General features: G+C 44.1%; 1 protein-coding gene across 1 annotated transcript in view; it reads right to left on the bottom strand.

The window, feature by feature from the left end:
* Nucleotides 1-12,405: 12,405 nt before the first annotated feature.
* Nucleotides 12,406-21,050, bottom strand: part of TMEM50B (transmembrane protein 50B) — a 28,326-nt gene continuing 19,681 nt past the window's right edge. Inside the window, exons 4-7 of the mRNA XM_077293931.1 lie at nt 18,128-18,195; nt 16,268-16,360; nt 15,139-15,196; nt 12,406-12,706 (exon numbers count right to left, since the gene is read on the bottom strand). Coding sequence (XP_077150046.1) covers nt 12,661-12,706; nt 15,139-15,196; nt 16,268-16,360; nt 18,128-18,195 — 265 coding nt within the window. The 3' untranslated portion in view covers nt 12,406-12,660. The remainder of the gene's footprint in view (nt 12,707-15,138; nt 15,197-16,267; nt 16,361-18,127; nt 18,196-21,050) is intronic.

Genomic DNA, 21,050 nt, shown 5'->3' with positions numbered 1-21,050 from the left:
CCTGTGCATTTACATACCATCAAGTTGTAAGTACTTACCGTATTTTTCGGATTATATGACGCACTGGGGGGAAAATTGGGGTGCGTCTTATAATGCGGATATACCTTGCAGGATGGGATGAGGGAGAGCTCGGGTGTGCGATGCACCGCTGCGGATGTCCAGCGCTGTGGGGGTTCTGCCGACATCTTGTGAAAGCTCAGAGCCCCCACAGTGACATGGTTTCCTATGCGGTGGACTGGACTCTGGGAAAATGGCTTCTGGCCGAGGGGCAGCGGACGCCCGCAGCTCTGAACACTTGCAGCGGCGCGCCGCACATCCGAACACCCCCTCATCCCACCCTGCAGCAACGCTCCACTCCTGCCTCCTCCAGCGGCGACCCTGGGTCCCCCGCTTCACCGCAGCCACCACCCCCGGTAAGCAATAAGACGCATGGATTCTAAGCTCCACCACCATTTTATTTAAAAAATATATTTTTTCCTATTTTTCTCCTCAAAATTTAGGGTGCGTCTTAAAATCCACAAAATACGGTACTTGCTTTATCTTTAGGACTACAATTATTTAGCAATAGTCCTAGTATTTGCTTTTTGACTAGGGGTATTCATTAAGGGGCCCTTATTTTGTTTGGGCTGTTCTATGCAAAACATCTTTTGCTGTAATATATGGTACACGTGTACTGGCACCACTTTTTCAGGAATACTCTGTTATTCATACGTATACATATATATTTTTATAATAATATTGAAATAAAATGTTATTTTTTACGACACCCATTTTGCACTCTTTGTTCTAATGTTGGTTTGCAGATTTACCTTTGGGTGCGTCTCTGAAAAGGGTTTTTTTTCGCTGATCATTTCTTGTTGGTATTTATTCTTTATACGCATAGGCGATGACATTATTATACCTCGTGGGTAATAACACATTATAATTACTCATTTCCAATGTATTCTTAGCAAAACCACGTGGGCGAACCACATCCTTATTAAGCATGTGACACATGACAAACGGGGGTCACGGGCAAGCAACATTCGGATTCTCTGCAAACATCACTGAACATTTCATGTTTATTATAACACTCTTTAATAACATTTTTATCACGTTTTCTGGGAACTTTCATCAAAGTAAATACATGCGGAGTTAATCGATATCTAGGAGATCATACACACATGTATTCAGACTCCATAAAGTGACATTACCTGTAGAATGATTGGCACAGAGTTGTTCTTTGACTTTTATAATCACCGACATCTTCTGACATTCGTCACATTTCTGTCTGGCCAGAGCCGTCCTGCTCTCCTGTAAGGACTGGAAACATTGAGGTCCAACTATGGCACCTAAATCTCATCCGCCCTTTGTTGACCCATTCAGTGTTGAGTTCCATATTTCTGCCCCCAAAAAAGATTTTCATCAGGAAGTAAATGGGTCCAATCCTGATCCAATCAAATGTACTTAAAAAAATTCTTTGATGTGGGTCTCGAAATGGATCAACTTCAAAATCCAAATTAAAAACAGTTCCCAAGTTGTTGTTTTTTGTTGAAGTCTTCTGGTTTAAGTGTCAAGTTGGTTGCGAATTCCACAAGAAATCTGCATCAAAAAAGTGCAAAGTCCCTTTATTTTGTTTTTCACGGTGAAGTTTTAGCCCCATCAGGAAAAAAAAAAACCCTAACTGTATGAACAACATTAATTGCACATGCAATAGAACGTTTATTTGAAGCAGGTTTCAATGTGGATTTTGGAGTAGATCGCACTCTGGTGGACCACGTGGGACATAAATTGGGGACTGTCCACATGGGGCATAAACTGTGAAAAAAAAAAAATCTATAGTGGAATTTGCGCTCACATTTGGCAGTCAAGTGGAGACTTCTTGGTTTGATAATTGCAGGGATAGACCTAGACAGTCCTGTAATGGTTTGGTGCCTGTTCAAGGTTCGTTCCCTATTTCCACAGAAGAGAAATCCTAACAATGTTGTTCCCTCTGGAACATTTATACCATACTGATAGGAGCCTGTTCACACACCCAGGAATGGAGGATGATTGAGCATTTTTATGGGAAAATCCTCAAATTTCTAAGCGCATTCACTCTGCAATTTTTAGAGCTTCCATAAAAATGATGGTTGTTTTCAACATTATCTGGAATGGGCTGTATCTTCTCTGAAGACTAAGCCAGAACTTGTCAGTAATAGGGACACAGCCCTACAATTCTTATGTCCGAGTATAACAATCATTGCAAAACTTTCCATTTCACTACAGAAAGGGATTTTACTCCGCACCCAGGCCCCGATTCATCATCATTATTATTATTATAGTTGGTCTTTTATTGTATATTTTATGTGTGCTCGTCTGTTTTTTTGTTTTCCGCTTTCTGGGTGGAAAACTAAACCACATACTTTCGCCTTATTCATCAACTGAGACTTTTTAAAAAGTGACAAAACTTGTTGGAACTTCACTCTAGCCCCTCACCCCCCGCTCAACCCTGTGTAGAAGTCAGAAAGATAGTTAAGATTGGAAAAGACTAGTTACTTACCAATAACGGGATTTTTCGGAACCCATGACAGCACCACGAGAGAGGGGATCTGCCCTCCAAGGACAGGAAGCCTACTGGCTAAAAAGGGCAGCACCTCTCCTTTACATCAGTTGGATTACAGAGCACGAGAGGACCTCCAATGGTTATTACAACAAATCAAAAATTACCAACACCACATTTCACAACTTAAAACGTGAACATATAACTCGCAAGAGAAGGGCTCACTCACACCTCTGACTGGAAGGAATATAAGTGCTATCATATGTTCCAAAAAATCCTGTTACCAGTAAGTAATTAAGTATTTACCAATCACCCATGACAGCACCACAAGAGTATTACACAGTAATAAGAATTCAGGGAGGGACCACAGCCTGGAGCACCCTTCTCCCAAAGGTGAGGGTCAGAAAATGAAACCATATTCAGTCTATAAGGTTTATAAAAAGTGGAAGACCACCAGGTTGCAGCCTTACGAATCTGGTAAAGTGAAACATCCGATCTCTTCACCCAGGAGGATGCCGCGGGCCCTTGTTGAGTGAGTCTTCAGACCTTCTGGATCTGCTTTGCAACTTGCAGAATAAGCTAAAAGGAATGGCCTCCCCGTACCACCTACTTATTGTGCATTTTGAAGCCTTAAGTCCCTACCTAAGTCCATTGAAGGACACAAACCTTGACATACAATAATTTGCTGCTAAATCACAGTTATACAGGTCCTCTGGAGCTGACACCTGGACTTTGAAGGTACTGGAGGATAGGCCTAGTTAGAGAACTTTTTGCCGGACCTCCAGAATAGACCCACTGGCACCACATCCTCTATCTTTGATCCTGAAGAGGTTAGAAACTTTTTCCAAGTTCTAGCATATAGTCTTGTAGTAGCTGCCTTCCTACTCTGAAGAAGGGAAGAAAGGAGTAAAACCTCTCTTTACAGCACCTTCTCAAATTCCACACCTTTAAATGAAGGTTGTCTACTTGTGGATGGTGCACCGGGCCCCTGTGAGGAGATTGGAGGACCCAAGGATCGGTGACGGACATTACCCTCAATCATGAAAACCATTGTCTTCTGGGCCAAAAGGGAGCAATCAAAACAATTGCCCAGTCCTCCCTGATCTTCCTTATTACCAACGAGATTAGGGCTACTGGTGAAAAAGCATATGTCAGGTTGAAATCCCACAGAATCAGGAAGGCATCTACCCCCCCCACCGGGGACCTTCTCTGGGATTCAGGGAACAGAATCTTTTCAGTTTTCTTATCAGTTTTGTGGTGAATAGGTCTGGACGGCCCACATCTGTGCTATTTGGTTGAAGATGGACTGATTTAGCTCCCACTCTCCTTGCCTTAGTTGATTACTCAGGAAGTCCACCCTGATGTTCTCTTTTCATTTTATGTCAAGACTCAAGAGCCATCAAAGAAAGGAACTAACTCTCCGCTAGTTGGAATAAGCTGTCACCTAAATCATGGGTCTGGATCGAGTTCCCCCTCGTGATTTATGTATGCCACTGCCACCTGATTGTCGGAGAAGATTCTTACATGATGACCCTGTAAGGATACAAGGAGTTTCGTTACAGCTAGCAGTACCTCAAATATCTCCTTTGCGTTTGATGAAAGTGCTACCTCGTTCCCTGCCCAGACCTCCTCGACCATTTTATCCTTTAGATGAGCCGCTTTCCCTTTGGGACTTGCATTCATGATGACCACCTGTGTAAATTTACCCTGGGAACCCCCCCTGGACAGGTTAGATACATTCAGCCACCAATAGAGAGACTACATTGTTTTTAGGGATAACGTCATCCTCTTTTCCAAGTGCCCCTTAAGGGAAATCTCGTTTTCTAACACTTCTGATTACAAGATCCTAGAATGGAACTGGGCCCACAGAACTGCCGGCATGCACAAGGTCAAAGAACCTAGGAGGGACATTGCACTCCTAAGGGATATGGTGGGGACTTTCAGGGCTTTTGACACTTGACTCCTAATTTTTTCTATTTTGTCGTCTGGAAAAAGACACTCTTGCCTCTCAGAGTTCAACAGGAGCATTACAAATTCTTTTTTTTTTTTTGGCTCTAATCTTGACTTAAAAAAAAAATAAAAAAATTCAAACAGCCAGCCTAAGTTCTTTTAGGTAGATATTACTTCCTCTAGATGACTTGCGCAATGTTGGGCCGAATTACCCACCACCAGAAAGTCATCGCGATACGTGACAATTAACATCTCCTTCTCCCAGAGAAGGGCCATCACCTTTGTAAAGACACGAGGAGCAATTGCTGGGCCAAATGGAAGGGCCCTGAACTGAAAGCGCTTGACTACCACCCCAATGACTATGCTATCCTAAGGTATTTGTGGTGTTTTATGTGTATGGCCACATCATAGTAAGCATCCTTCAGATCTAAAACTGCCATGAAAGTCTGGGAAGAGCATCTTTGTTGACTTTATAGGTTCCATTTTGAATGGTTGAATTTTCAGGAATTTATTTAGACCTTGTTGTTTATAGATTTTTTTTTTTAATTACAAAGATGTGTAAAACCCCTCTCCCCTTTCCGACGCAGGAACTTCTAGGATGACAGCCTTCTGAACCAGATCTGAGATTTCAGCCTTTAGGGCCCTTTGCTCTCTTGACGATGACCATGGGGTAGACAACAAACCTTCATTGTGGGATTGACTGGAACTCTAGTTGTAACCCAGATTTAATTACCACCTGGGATTGGAGTCATTTCATTTGCCTGATTTTTTTTTTGCATCCTGGGAGGAGGTTTAAACAATGTCTTGCACCAACCTCTCTGGTTTGGAATCCACTATCCCCATCATGGCTCTGACAGCCTTTATTAGCTTATCCGTCTCCTCTATAGGAAAACAGAGACACCCTATGTTGCTGTCTGAAGAAGAGGCTGACAAGGAGGAATCGTAGGAGTTGTCACCGCTGATTTACTAGTAACGTCTGACCCAGGAGATAACTGCCTAGGCCCTTCTATCCTTTTAGGTTTTCCTTATAAAGCACTTTGAGAGAGTGATCTTAGGGATTCTTTAACTTCTGCCCCGATGATGGACCTTAAATTAGTGGCAAAGTTAGGGGTCTCTTCTGTTACAGTCGGTTCTATGCACGACTGGCAACGTCTTTTTTTGGTAGGAATCAGGCAATAATATTCTACAAAGCGCACACTCCTTGTGCTTAGTCTGTCACACACTTCTTTCCCTGGCAATAAAAGACAAGAAAAAAAAAAAAGCCACATTACCAAGAAAACTTTCACAAAGATCACTTACCACTGTGAGGCAATCAAATGGTACCGGATTAAGCGGGGGAGACTTCTCAGCCGAAAGACCATCTTGGGAGGCTGAAGACTCGTCGACTTTACTGGAGCTCCTGTGACTAGATCTGCTGCTCTTTGCAGAACTCGGTCTCTCACAGGCATGGCTACCGCCACCACTGCCATGGGGGTCGACGCCGCTCCACCTGCTTCTGGGGCTTCCCATCAGACTGCTTCTGCTGCTCAGTGTTTCTCTCCATTATCCTGGAGGGGATGCTGAGCATGGAAGCACTTGTCCATCGGTTTTAAATGCGGGAGCCACGCTGCCTGCCTCTTTGGTACCACCTAAATGTCCGGGTCATCTGGCAATGCGCATTTCAGGCCTACATAATTCAGGCCCTGACGCGCCTCCGGGCATGCAACACCCAGATACACTCCCGGCCATTGGAACACGCCTGCTGACGTGCATCCACCGCGTCTCATGGCACGTATAAAGCATGAGGAGCCGCGCCAGAGCAGTCCATCACCATCCCGGGATGACGCTCACCTGCGCCCACACACAAGTGAAAGTCCCCTTGGATCCACTGTGGTGCCATCAGGGACCCTGCACTGGCCGAGGCAGGGAAGGGATCGCTGCCTGAGCCGACCGGCCAGGACTGGGAAGGAACTGGTCTTCAGTCTTCTATCTGCAGGTATGCCTATCAGAGGTTCCCCCGTCAAGGACAGGAAACCAACTGATGCTTGGAGAGATGCTGCTCTTTTTAGCCTGTATGTTTCCTGTCCTTGAAGGGCAGTTCCCCTCTCTCGTGGTGCTGTCATGGGTGATACATGAAAAAAAGCCCTTTTTTTTTTTCTTTGCGGCAAATTCATGAACCGCATACACCACTTTGATGGATTTGGCGCTAGAAACGGCAACCAGTATCACAAGACAAAAAAGATAAGGGAGTTAAAAAAAAAAAAAAAATCATAAATCAGGGCCTTAGTGACCAAATGAACTTTATGGCTGCATTCTGACCAGGAATATGTGAGGTTGATTTTCTGCAACATTTCTGCGCCTATTGGATAAATTATGTTACTTGTGTTTTTTTACATGTGTTTTTAATGCTTTTTGGCATGTCATGTTGTAAAAAAAAAGGTGCTTTGGTCAATGTGAAATATCCGGGTATCAAAAGCAAACATGGATAGTGATGTGTGGATTACATACATGTGTTTACCTGTGGATTTTCTGCACCTACTACAATTCTATGGTGAAAAACGCAGCGCATAAAACGCAGCGCATAAAACGCAGCGCACAAAACGCAGCGCACAAAACGCAGCGCACTTGAGAGATTGACATGTGGATTTTAACTCCTTCATGATCAATAAACGTATATTTAGGAGATTGTAATTTCTGCTGTACACAGTAGGGCTGTAGCTTTGCTATGTATGGCACAGGCGATAGGACTATCGCAGCTTCAACTCTCATAAGGGGACTATTAAACAGTAAAAAAATAAAAAAAGTAAAATTTTTTAAAATATTTAAAAAAAGCCGCATTAAAAATAAAATTGAAAACCTTACAAAAAAATACACATTTGATATTGCCATATTCAGAAATGTCTGATCTACCAAAATATAAAGTAATTTAATTTGATCGGTAAATGGTGTAACGCGCTAACGAGAAACAAAATCAAAACACCAGAATTACGTTTTTTTGGTTGCAGAAAAATTGCAATAAAGTGTGATCAAGACCTCTTATCTACCCAAAATGGTATCAGTAAAAACATCAGCTCAGGGTGCAAAAAATAAGCCCTCACTCAGCCCCAGATCCCGAAAAATGAGAACGTTACAGGTCTCAGAAAATGGCGACAAAAGCGAAAAAAAAAAATTTCCCCAAATTTCAGATTTTTTTTTCCCTCCCACTTTATAAAAAAAATTATACATGTTTGGCATCAGAATTGTACTGATTTCAGATTGCCAGGTCAGTTTTACCATATATATTGAACATGGTAAATAAAAAAAAAAACAAAAAAAAAAACCACACTTTGTGGAATTGCACTTTTTTTTGCAATTTCATCATGCTTGAATTTTTTCCTATTTTTCAGTACACTATGTGGCAGAATCAAAGTTGTCATTCAAAAGTACAACTCATATGGCTAGTGGGGAAAAAAAAAAAAAAAAAGTTATGGCTCTTGGGAAAAAAAAAAATGAAAACAGAAAATAGCCTGGGGGTGAAGGTATTAAAAGTTTTCACAGTAAAAAAAAGAAAAAAAAAAAGAAAAAAAAAAAAGAAATCACGAAATCAAAGAAATTTCTATAAATCACATCCACTTTGTTGGGGCTGGAAGACTTTTTGTGCATCGAATATACGCAACGTCAAAAACTCATGGTGGGAAATTGCCCTAAAATGTATAAAATCCCTTTGTGATATTTTTTTTTGCTGTTTTCTATGCAGAGTAATAACATGCATGTCAGTGATCTGTCACCATACAGCTGCAGGCCTGGAGCAGTGCACACTCGTAACATGACAGCAGGATGCAGATAGGACCGCTATATTGGAAAACTTAAAAAATAAATAATACAAAATTAGAACACATCTGTATAATAGACAGGCGGCTTTTATTACAGTTCAGGCTGCAAGACACAGGGATATTTTTGCAGAACGTACGATGCTACTGTAACAACGCCGGCGCATTCATTTATATTAATGTACAATAGATTTAAGGTGGGGTACAAAGATGGTCCCAGATCACAGGAATCCACGTCCCGGCTTCATGTCCTGTGCCTCTGACTCCATCACCAATGCATAGTAAACACTGTAGCCAGACCCGGCCAACACGTCCCTGCACGGGACCAATGAATCAGTAGTCAATGCCGGGCAACAATCAAGGCCGTGGGCAGCTGACTGGTATGGTAGACGGCCTGCCTCCTAATATATCCTACAAGCAATAAATACAAGTAACTGGATACAGGGAATATATATATACTTTAAAAGAGTATTTCCATCTCAAACATCCTATCCCAATATGTAGTAGGTGTAATAATAAGAATATTAGCAAAGATCCCCAATTAGAAATGTAGTACAGTTCTTCTGATTTGCTATGTCTCTTTCCTCATGCAGTAGCAGGTAACCATGGTTACAACCAACAGCTAACTAAATTGCTGCTACTAAATGAGCCGTCGTAACCATGGACAACTAAGCTACTGCGACAAAGCAAATCAGGAGAACTATACTACATTTCAGATTTGAGGCATTTGCTGATATTATTATTACACCTACTACATATTGGCATAGGAGATACGAGTACCTCGTTAAGTCCACATAGGCACCATGCCCCTTTCCTGTTGCTCTACCTTCAGCTTAGTAACCAAGACAGACTGGTTGTCATGGACAAATCCATAGCAACCAGTCTGATAAGTCAAACGTTTGACAAGCAAGTGGAAAAACAGCTTGGCAGCAGTCACGTTGGGCCATTGAAGGATTGTTTCAGCACAGACGACCCTTAAAGAGGTGTAAAGGTCCTGCCACTGAGCAGTCATTTTTACACCGCACATATGGTCGGAATCGTCCTAACGGCCACTTTTACGGTGCTCCAATGTAGGACATCTCGCAGTTAAACCTCGGTATGGTGCATTAACGTGGTGGTCCACTACTTTTTCACTGATGACCTCTACTAATGACACGTCATCAATGCCTGTTTCTGTTTCAGTGCCGGCGGCCAGAACTGCTCGACTGCAGTGCTGCTCCGTCTAGTGGCCGAGGCCTGGTACTGCACATTCGCCTGCTATTGATTTGAATAGGAGGCGGACGTGTAGTACCCTGCCGCGGCCACTACCAGAAGATGGAGCAGTTCCGGCTGCCGACACCGATAACAGCCGATTGGTGGGAGCACCAGCACCAATCACACACTGATGACCTATCCTAAGGATTGGTCATCAATGAAAAAGTAGGGGACAACCTCTTTAAGACTGCTCCCTGTAGAAGTGCTATGGACCCTGAAATGCGGCCATATTCCCAATTACACGTTTTATTTTATAAAATGTAGTTGGAATCCACTTTTGTTACAGAACAACATATACAGAACAATTTATTCTACATAAATCCCAGAAAACTAAAACCATAATGGAGGATAATATTTAAAACATGGCAGCGTAGGAATAGGTTGCCCTTAGCAACCAATCAGATTCCACCTTTCATTTTTCAAAATGCAAGACGCACTCCGATTGGTCGCTTTGGGTAACGCCTTTCCTGCAGTAATTTTAATAAATCTCCAAACATTTTACTAACTAAGATAAATTACAAGATAATAACGAGAATCCAGAATTTAATCTGACAGCAGCATGATGCAGGGGCAGAGTGCCTGAGTCCAGGGATGTGTCACTTATTAGGCTGTGTGCTGCAGTTTCAAGACAAGCAGGAGATATAACTACGTGACTAGGTGTTTCGTGCCAGACAGTCCAGCTAATCTGTGTAACCCCGCCCCCACCACTGATTGGCAGTTTGCTGACAGTGTACATAGGAAGCTGCCAATCAGGGCTGTGGGCGGGGTTACTGCTACATCTACAGCAGAGAAAACAGAGATTCTATCAAAACTGCACCAAGCAGCCCAGTAAGCGTTGCATTGCCAGAATCAGGCTTTCTGCCCCTAAATCATGATAATCTCAGATTCCATAGCAAAAACCCGCTGGCAGATTCCCTTTAAATATGTTGCACCGTTTGCCTAGATACAGGTAAATGTAGATAACCCCTTTAAAGGGGGTTGCTCGATATTAGAAAAACATGTCTGCTTTCCTCCAGAGACAGCGCCACCCTTATCCACGCTGTGTGTGTGGTACTGCAGCTCAGATGCATTCATTTCATTCAGTGTCAACCATCATGTCTTTCCAATATCATACAGCCCCCTTATAAAGGTGTTTGATGAGCAGACAGACATACCTATACAGGAGCTCCCTCCATTACCAGCTGGCCGTATCTGCATATTACGGATAGACTCGGGCTAGGCTCACACATTTGGGGCGGATTTCCCTGCAGCAATTCCTTAGCGCCATCACAGGAGCAGGAGGTATTTAAGAAGTATTCGTCCAAGCAGTGGACAACTGTTCCTTTAAAAAGGGAATCTACCAGCTTTGAAATCTGAGAGCATCATGATGTAGGGACTGAGAGCCTGATTCCAGCGATGTATCACTTACAAGGCAAGTGTTTTATCAGGAACACGGTCTCAGCATTCAGAGCACAGCAGAGAAAACAGTGATTGCATCAAAATGACAGCAAGTGATACATCGCTGGAATCAGGGTCTCTGTCCCTACATCTTGGTGCTCTCGGATTACATAGCAAAAACCTGCTGACAAATTCCCTTTAACTACTCCATTACTACTGATGAGATCCATCATCGGCTCTACAAAACAGAATAGGGATGAAAAATGTACTAAAACCGCATCAGTGTGAATATACCCATAAACAGGTGGGTGACCCGCGCCGAGGCGGCCATCACTATGGCTATGCTATAAATACAACGTGCAACTACCAGTAGGATGACTGTGCCACACTGACAACGCCGACATTCAGTACGAGGCGAGACGAAGGATAACAGAAGACGTGCGACACGGTGACTTCATAGCAGCAGTCAGGGAAGGGAGACATGAAAAGCAGCCGTTCACCCCCCGACTGGGCGGTAAATACGCCGAGCACCGGCTCTACCGACGTATTACACTATATATGGCTATTGGGATTGGCGCTGTGCAGCAATTATTGGCGCAACATTCCCCTATAAGATGTGAGGTCACTCGACCCGCTATTAAAGGGGATTGTCTAAGCTCAGAAAACAGTCTTTTCGTTTTTTTTCTAGTTCTGGACAAACCCTTTAAGCTTGGGTACAGCACAAAATGCAGGTAAAGCAATAGTGAGCGGCACTACTCTAAGTAGTTCATGGACTGCGCTCACAGTGTACTATGGAGGCGATGCCCTCACCCTATGAGAACCGCATCCCACCCCCCACTGCTGAGGGGGCTAGGTCACAGCAATTTGGCTTCGTTAGAGGCTAATGAAAATTAATTTACTCGAAAAAGGAAAGTAAAGACAAAGAACACTGTGCATCCAGTTTAGTCGTAACATCTAGACAGCCACAAACTGGGATTGCAACCTCTCTGAAATTAAAGGAAAGGTCCAATTTGTCCAATTTTTTTTTTTACTATTTCAATGTATCTAAAAATAAACAAAATATAAAATGTTATAAACAAAGTGTAAAATAAAAAAAATAAAAATAAAAGTGTTTTGTTTTCACTGTTCCTATGCAGACTTACGAGATTCTAAAGAAATTAAGAAATTATTATATATATATTTTAGATAAAATATATTTATACTATAATATATATTAATGATATAATGTATATTTATAATATTATGTATATTGCTAACACACACATATATATATATAAATATATATTAAATCAGTATCTATATACTATTATAAATATATATTATTATATAAAAAAAACAGACACCTCGTAATCTGATCCTACTAAGTTCACTAAGTCTTGTCTGTCTTTCTGCAACTTTTCACTATCATATTTTGGTAAATTAGCAATAAAAATGGCAATAGGATGGTAGGATCAGACTACACAGGGTTTGTTTGTAGTCTGTTGCTATAGCGACGGTAGACACAAAACAATTGTTCATGCTAAATGTGTATTAATAATATTAATAAAAATTGTGGACTTTTTTTCCCACTAAAATTTCAGGGTGACCCTACAAGCCTCATGTAGGCGAGCCCTATGATTGGGAGAGAGGCGGAACAGGCACAATAGACTCCAGAGTGAATGGATCGACCGATGCGGTAAAGAAGATGTCTTCTCAATACTGGAGACTGTAGCAGATGTGATTGTTTAAAACCATATGGTAAAACGAGAGAAAACATGGCAGACGGCGGCTTCAGGACCAGAGTTCTTCAGTTCTTCCAAACTTGTAGATGAGCGTGCTGCGGACCAAAGACAAAGAAGAAAGTTCATGGCACGGATACAAGTGTTGAAAAGCAACGTCAGATCTCAACAACTTTTTTCTACATGTCCTATGCTGAGGTCATACAGGGGAGTGGAAACAGTCAGCAAGCTGCGCTTATTGGAAACAGTCAGCAAGCTGCGCTTATTGGAAACAGTCAGCAAGCTGCGCTTATTGGAAACAGTCAGCAAGCTGCGCTTATTGGAAACAGTCAGCAAGCTGCGCTTATTGGAAACAGTCAGCAAGCTGCGCTTATTGGAAACAGTCAGCAAGCTGCGCTTATTGGAAACAGTCAGCAAGCTGCGCTTATTGGAAACAATTGCAATTTACAATTTTCAGCCATTGTTGATATATTCACATTTCTCTCTGGTTTACAGCTGGTTGCCCTGGAGACCGACCATCGCTGAGGTCTAGCTCTTAAGCACCAAGATAAAGATGGATAGGATTAATAGGCAACAGTGCGTTCCAGCGATCCGGATCAGTTTCAAAACTGTGCTTACAAGCTCAATGGAAAAGCATGTTTTGCTGTCTTGCAGTGGTGGTCGGTTTCCAAAGCAACCAGCTGTAAACCAAAGAAAGTGTTCATATCTCAAAAGTGTCTGAAATTTTTAATAAGCAGTAAATTGCAAAATTGGACAATACCCATTTATAAAAGTGGAAATCGCCCTTTTGTTGTTTTTACCTCTATTGTCCCAAGCAACTTTGCAAATCTTGTACAAAAACCTACTACCATTTTGCATTTACATCACCAGTGTAGATCACTAAGGTTATAGACCACAAGCAAACGTGGTGTGCAGTCTGTACGACGTTCAGTCATGTCTCTGAAACCCGTCTGTAGATTAACACAAAGATGATGAAGAGGAAAAGCGGTATGACTGAAGGATCAGACTACACCATGATTGTTTGTAGTCTGTAACCATGGAGACACAAAGCACTGCAAAAGAGCTCCAAGACCAAAACGGTCAATTCTTTAAAAGGGATTCTGTCCGAAGAAAATGACTGTGCAAACCAAGCACAGACGCTCTGCGGCCAAGCAGTTCCGTACATCATCTCACCTACTTGCTTTCTTACTATTACAGCCAGTCTCTTCCTTCATTGACAGCTTTGGCTTTACAGGAGCTAGAGAAAGGCAATGATAGATGGAACACAATAGGTGGGAAGGTGCCTGAACGCTGCCGGTGCTTGGTTTGAACACTCATTTTGTACTGACAGACATAACGTATTGGTACGTTATATGCCAGCACCGTGACTGATGCGGGCTCGCAAGCTGAGCCTGCATCTTTCCCTGCACATGATGGCTGATTTAACGAGGGTTTGCTGAAGACCCCCAGTGCCCATCATTACGATTCTCCTGTAATAGTCAGCAGGTGGCTGGGGATCATAGGAGATTGTGACTTTAGCTATACCTAGCAGAGCTGACACCCTGCTATGTGTAGTAAAGGCACCAGACGATCGCTGCTTTAAATTACCAAAGGGGACTATTAAATTCAGTACAAAAATATTAAGAAAAAAAAAAAAAGTTTAAAAAAAAAAAAAAAAAGAAACACAAAGGTCAACTCACCCCCCTTTTGCCCCATTAAGAATAAAATACACACAATAAATAAAAAAATTATATATCTATATCTATATCTATATATATATATATATATATAATCTGTGTTCGTGGAAGTGCGAGCTATCAACATATAAAGTAAACTAATGCAATCGGAATATGGCACAACGAGAAAAAAATTAAGATGCCAGAATTCCATTTTTTTGGGCTGCTGCAACATTGGAATAGGCAAACAAATCATCAAATCTATCCACAAATGGTATCAGTAAAAACATCAGCTTAGTGCACAAAAAATAAGCCCTGGATCCCCCCAAAAATGAAAAAGTTACGGTCTTGGAAAATGGCGACAAAAGCAAAAATCTTTTTTTTATCTTACAAATTTGACCAAAATTTTCACTTAAATTTAAAAAAACAACAAAAAAACCATACATGTTTGGTATCTGCGTACTCGTACTGACCTGGGGAATTATATTACCTTACAGTAAACATGGAAAAAAAAAAAAAACCCCACAATGGGTTAAATTGCACTTTTTTGCAATTTCACCGCGCTTTCCAGTACACTGTGTGGTAGAATGAACGGTGACATTCAAAAGTACAACTAGTCCCACAGTAAACAAGCCCTCATAAAGCTATATTGATGGAAAAATAAAAAAGTGTCTCTGGGAAGACGGGTAAGAAAATTCAAGAAAAAAAAAAAAAAAAAGGAAAATGGCTATAGCGTGAAGGGGTTAAGTAAAAATTAATTGCAAAAATTAAAAATGTATGCACTGTAGAAATAAAAAGTTTGCAAAAGTGGACTTCGCTTTTAAGCTGTAAGTGAACAGAGTAATGTGAAGTGAATAATATATCCGGTAACTTACCTAAAAAATATCAGAGCATTCTGGAAAAATACAGCCAGACCAGGGTAGACATTGACATCTAGAGAAGAAGCAAATAACGAGGGTGAGTATGGATGAGGCTTTCAGGTAAAGCGGTGCAGACAAGCCGGTGTTCTTGCTGTGGAAGTCCGCCATCACCGGCCGCGATCTGTTCTACACAAGTTCTGGTGATGCCGATGAGAAGCATTCATACCGCACAAACTGATGCAGCACATGGCGACCCTGCTACAGATGGAACAGCTCATATCAAAGGGATATTCCAGCTGTTAACATGTATCACCAGTGCGGGGGATATGCAAAATACGGGAGGGTCCGAACGCTAGAATGAGGGGGGTCCATTCTGCTGCTCCTCCACACCAGAGTATGACTAACAAATAAAGTGCTACTGCATATAAACATGAAATATATTAAATTGGAATTGCATCACTGGTACAGAAAATAGGAAAATACAAAGAACCTTAGCACATAAATTAACAAATTCATGTGTGCCCAGCAGCCATGACAAGGCGATCCTCTTTGCTGGGAACCGAACCTAATGCGATTCCTCTCCTGGGCTGATAGGATCCTGCTGTGATTAATGTAGGCTACTTACCCGTATGAATGTAGGCTATCAGCCCATGAGAAAGGTCATATTAGGTTAGGTTCCCAGCAAAGAGGATCGCCTTGTCGTGGCTGCTGGGCACACTTGAAATTTGTTAATTTATGTGCTAATTCTCTTTGTTTTTTTCCATTTTCTACAGCACTAATGCAATTCCAATTTCATATATTTCATGTGTACATGCTACAGTGCTACAGAGTGGAACTTTAATTGTTATATGCGGAGGTGGCTACTCTTAGCTTGCACCTGCTCACACCCGTTCCCTCTTTGGTCAGTGTTTGATATTTGCCTCCACATGAGGGCAGCACCGAGTTGCATGGAGCGGTGTCGAGCGCGTACACGGAGGCTACATACAACTACATGGGGGTCAGAGCCTGCTGTATGGAAGGTAAGGAAAGTCATAAGGAGCTGCAATGGAAATTACTGACAGCTGCAAAGGGCAACGCCTCTACTTTCCCCTGCAATAGATTTAATAAGTGTCATTTCTGGGTTAAGGGACGACAGGATACTTACTTTGTGTGACAAAAGCTCCAAAAAGGATCCACATAGAGGCAATGAGTGATCCAAACATCATCATAAAGCCAATGAAGAGCCAGATCCGGGCTCCTGCGCAACAGAGAAGAATTGGAATTGGTGTAGTTAAATCCTTTTAAGCCTGTGGGGTCTAAGGGGTAACGTTTCTCCTTATGGAGAGTGACATACCATCTCTGGCTTGTCAAGGTAAGGAGGCTTATTCGCCGTGCAATGCTCCTCTAGGAATTTAAATATGCAAATTGCCTCTTCTGAGAAAAAGAGGACTTTACTCTATAGCGCCACCTGTTGGAAGTAGCGATCCTACAAGTCACAATCAACCCTTTAACGAGTCGTGCAATATGACTTAGGATAAAAGCCAAATCAGTATCTCAATTCGCAGACACGGTGTTTCGGGCTGTTGGCCCTCGCCTGTGGGCATCCATACACTATTATTTTTTTATGGTTCATTTGCGTCTTACATGCAAATATAAGAAACATTCTCAATAGTCTTCACTAAACCTTTCTGTCCATTTTCATGCTGCAAAATCTGTGTGACTCCTGAACATAGCTGTCTGTACTGCTGCATCTGACCTAGATCTGTAAGCGCTCTGCTCCTGGCTGTTTCAGTTCTCTGCTCTTCCCTTTCTTATTCTCAGTTATGGAGATAGCAGCATTGGAGGAAGATAAGTAGTGTAGATCAGAGTGTGGAGAGGGGAAAGCATCCAAGTCCTCAGGGAGGGCAGAACACACAGGCTGCACTTTAAGAATATGCAGACAGGGTTTCAAAATCCACAACGCAGGTGAATCTATGTGCATGAACTCATCTGCTTAGCTGGTTCTGAATTACATAGTGGAATTCTGCATGAAAATCTGCGCTGTCATCAATTACCCTTAAAGGTTTCTCAAGTACTAAAGACACAGGTGTTTTAGTCTAGACACAGCGCCACAGCTGTCCATGGACATGTCCGGTATTGTAGCTTACCTCTACTGAAGTATATGAGGGCTAAGCTACAATGTGACAGAGCAACACCTGCCTTGTTCTACCTGATTTTCTAATACTAGACAACCAGCAAGGAGGTTGAGGGGGTCAGGCGCGCGCTGGGGCAAGGGGTCGAGCGAGAGAGCAGGCGCGCGCTGGGGCAAGGGGTCGAGCGAGAGAGCAGGCGCGCGCTGGGGCAAGGGGTCGAGCGAGAGAGCAGGCGCGCGCTGGGGCAAGGGGTCGAGCGAGAGAGCAGGCGCGCGCTGGGGCAAGGGGTCGAGCGAGAGAGCAGGCGCGCGCTGGGGCAAGGGGTCGAGCGAGAGAGCAGGCGCGCGCTGGGGCAAGGGGTCGAGCGAGAGAGCAGGCGCGCGCTGGGGCAAGGGGTCGAGCGAGAGAGCAGGCGCGCGCTGGGGCAAGGGGTCGAGCGAGAGAGCAGGCACGCTGGGGCAAGGGGTCGAGCGAGCAGGCGCGCGCTGGGGCAAGGGGTCGAGCGAGCAGGCGCGCGCTGGGGCAAGGGGTCGAGCGAGCAGGCGCGCGCTGGGGCAAGGGGTCGAGCGAGCGAGCAGGCGCGCGCTGGGGCAAGGGGGTCGAGCGAGCAGGCGCGCGCTGGGGCAAGGGGGTCGAGCGAGCAGGCGCGCGCTGGGGCAAGGGGGTCGAGCGAGCAGGCGCGCGCTGGGGCAAGGGGGTCGAGCGAGCAGGCGCGCGCTGGGGCAAGGGGGTCGAGCGAGCAGGCGCGCGCTGGGGCAAGGGGGTCGAGCGAGCAGGCGCGCGCTGGGGCAAGGGGTCGAGCGAGCAGGCGCGCGCTGGGGCAAGGGGTCGAGCGAGCAGGCGCGCGCTGGGGCAAGGGGTCGAGCAAAAAGCAAAAAAAATCTATTACTGACCTGTGCGGCCCAGGCAGCCATCACTGTAGCCGTCACCTCGTACCTGGGCATTGGATACAGCATTTATCCTGTGAGGACAGAGACAAGTCAGTTACAGGAAATCATTCCGAGACGCGGAAACTTACTGAACCGGATTGTTGCCTGTGGCAAAACATACTTCACCCAAGAATGACTGCAATGAGGAAAGTTACCGTGTAAAATCTTAGAGTAGGAGCGCTTAGGTTTTGGAGTAGTCCCTTTCTGTGCTCTCTATGACGGTGCCAAGGTCCATACAGACATGGTGGGGCGAGCTTGGTGTGAAGGAACCTCTGCATGTGACCAGACCCGTCCATTGGTCTCCTCCAAAAACGTAGTCCATTACGTTTTTTTGTACATGCCTGAAAACGCCGCAAACTACTGAAAAAGATCAACGCCGTCTGCTACATTAAACCCAGCGGCGTCTGTGGCGGATGGGCAGAATTTTGTTTGTAAGGCCCGATGTGAGGTAAAAGAGGTGTGAACATACGACTATATAAAGCTTAAGCATTAGGTTAAGTGCCACAAGTGGACGTCCTCCTAGACTTTGTGAATATAAAGGTAAAATGGCCGTCCCCCTCAGGAGTCAGGCAGTGCTGCCCCTTTATCTGGTAGGAGCACAGAAGGTTTCCAGGGATCATTACTGAGTAATCTGCTCTGTCAATAGCGGATATCAGGAGAAGTGCTGCCGGGAAAAGCAAGGTCATTACCGGGTAGAAATGTTTACAGAGTAAAAACATTTCATGCTGGAGATCCTGAGAGGGCACGTGCGGGGTTATGATTGCACCTAGTGACGGTATTTATGGCCACAGAGTCATTTCTGATAACTGCATGTAATAACTCACAGTACAAGACGCCTGAGATCTAACACTGTACGCCTCGCTGCCTCCGTGGGGGTCCGGGAAGCCGAGATACCCTGTTTACCAGTGTAATGTACAGAGAGCTATAGATAACTGCTGATATACAGCACTCGGTAAAGTGGCGACTGAGGACAAACGCAATAGCTCAGCTTTCGGACCACCTCCCAGCATGAGGAACCTGATCATTCATAAACGCGTCTTCCCATCTCCATGATCCTATCCCACCCAATAAGTAGTAGGTGTAATAATAATATTACAAATGTAGTATAGTACTTCTGAGTCGCTTTGTCACTTACCCCATGTGCAGGGCATTGCAGCAGCTCACGTATCCATGGTTACGACCACTCAGAGCGACAGTTAGTTGCTAGTGGTCGTATCCATGGACACCTAAGCTACTGCACATGATGTTAAGTGGCATCACTAATCATAAGAACTATACTACATTTCTAATTGAAGGTATTTTCTACTAGTAATAAATCTACTGCATATTGGGATAGGATCTTTGAGAAATTTAATACCCCTTTAAGTTTTCAAAGGAATTTTCCAATCTTGAACAATGATCATAAGTCATAACTAGGGTTAAAACAGAAAAATGTGTACAACCCTGATCCAATGGCCACAGACTTATCTATGAGCGACAGAAGAGACACCTGGAGATGCTAGGAGGGCTGTGGTCTGGTGGTCATGGACCACTGATGAGGCTGGTAACCAGGATCATGTGAATCATTTGGCTCAACTCTAATCATAAATGTCCAATGAATGACGGATCCTACAGAATAGAGGCCATGGCCACCTTTCCATTGCAGAATTTGTTACATTTATTTTCGTTCTTCCATGGTGCTGCTGGATTACAATTTTTTCCCCATGTAATACTTATTTTGTCCTGCGGGGGTGCTGTGGAGAAACTGAGCACTTACAGAATAAGGTGGAGCTCTTTCTAGCAGTCAGTTCTGCTGGTTGGATTGCACTGAGCAGAGTATTGACTGGTTTTCCTAATAGCATGGTTAGCAGAAGCCCCGCCGCCTGCCATCTGCTGCCCGATATCCATTGTAGGCAGCAGTCAGACCAAGGAATCAGAACAGGAAGTGGCCGAATGACGTCTGATGCTTGGGAGACGTAGAGCCGACATTGCTAGTCTACAAGAATATAAGAGCAGCAGAAGCCTCGGGACAGAGGCCGAACTCATTATTTCTACTCAACTTTTAACCCCTTGTTCCCCGGTCGATCTGTCCTCAGCTTTATGGTCACCAACGTAACTACATCACTGGGTACAGCAGTAACATATAAGATAAATCACATTTCTGGCCAGATACGGATTTGGCATTGTGAAAAAAAAAAAAAAAAAAAAATTTGAAGCATACGAGTTAGCAGAGGGTAATCAGGGGTAAAATCCCCCGTTCCTCTACAGTTCCACCATCAATGGTGGAAACGGTGTTTGCACATGCACCTTGTGCTTCTTCCCCCTCTGCTGCGGGAATCGCCTCCAGTGTCACGTACCATGACTTTACTCACAGATCACAATATACTGCGCAAGCACTGCAGATCCAAAGCGGTAAGGCATGTATTTCCTATATTTTATGGAGTAAAACTCGTCTCGCTTTTCGGCGTCGATGGGGGGGAAAACTGGTCTCGCTTTTCAGCGTCGATGGGGGGGAAAACTGGTCTCGCTTTTCGGCGTCGATGGGGGGGAAAACTGGTCTCGATTTTCGGCGTCGATGGGGGGGAAAACTGGTCTCGCTTTTCGGTGTCGATGGGGGAAAACTGGCCTCGCTTTTCAGCGTCGATGGGGGAAAACCGGTCTCGCTTTTCAGCGTCGATGGGGGAAAACTAGCCTCGCTTTTCAGCGTCGATGGGGGGAAACCAGCCTCGCTTTTCAGCGTCGAAAGGGGGAAAACTAGTCTCAGTTTTCAGTGTCGATGGGGGGGGGGGGGGGAAAACTGGTCTCGCTTTTCGGTGTCGATGGGGGGAACTGGCCTCGCTTTTCAGCGTCGAAGGGGGGAAAACTAGTCTCACTTTTCGGTGTCGATGGGGGGGAAAACTGGTCTCTC

This window comes from Ranitomeya variabilis, chromosome 3, assembly GCF_051348905.1.
Source record: "Ranitomeya variabilis isolate aRanVar5 chromosome 3, aRanVar5.hap1, whole genome shotgun sequence".
NCBI lineage: Eukaryota > Metazoa > Chordata > Amphibia > Anura > Dendrobatidae > Ranitomeya > Ranitomeya variabilis.
Note: the sequence above shows the minus strand (reverse complement) of the source record. Positions and strands in the feature narration are given on the sequence as shown.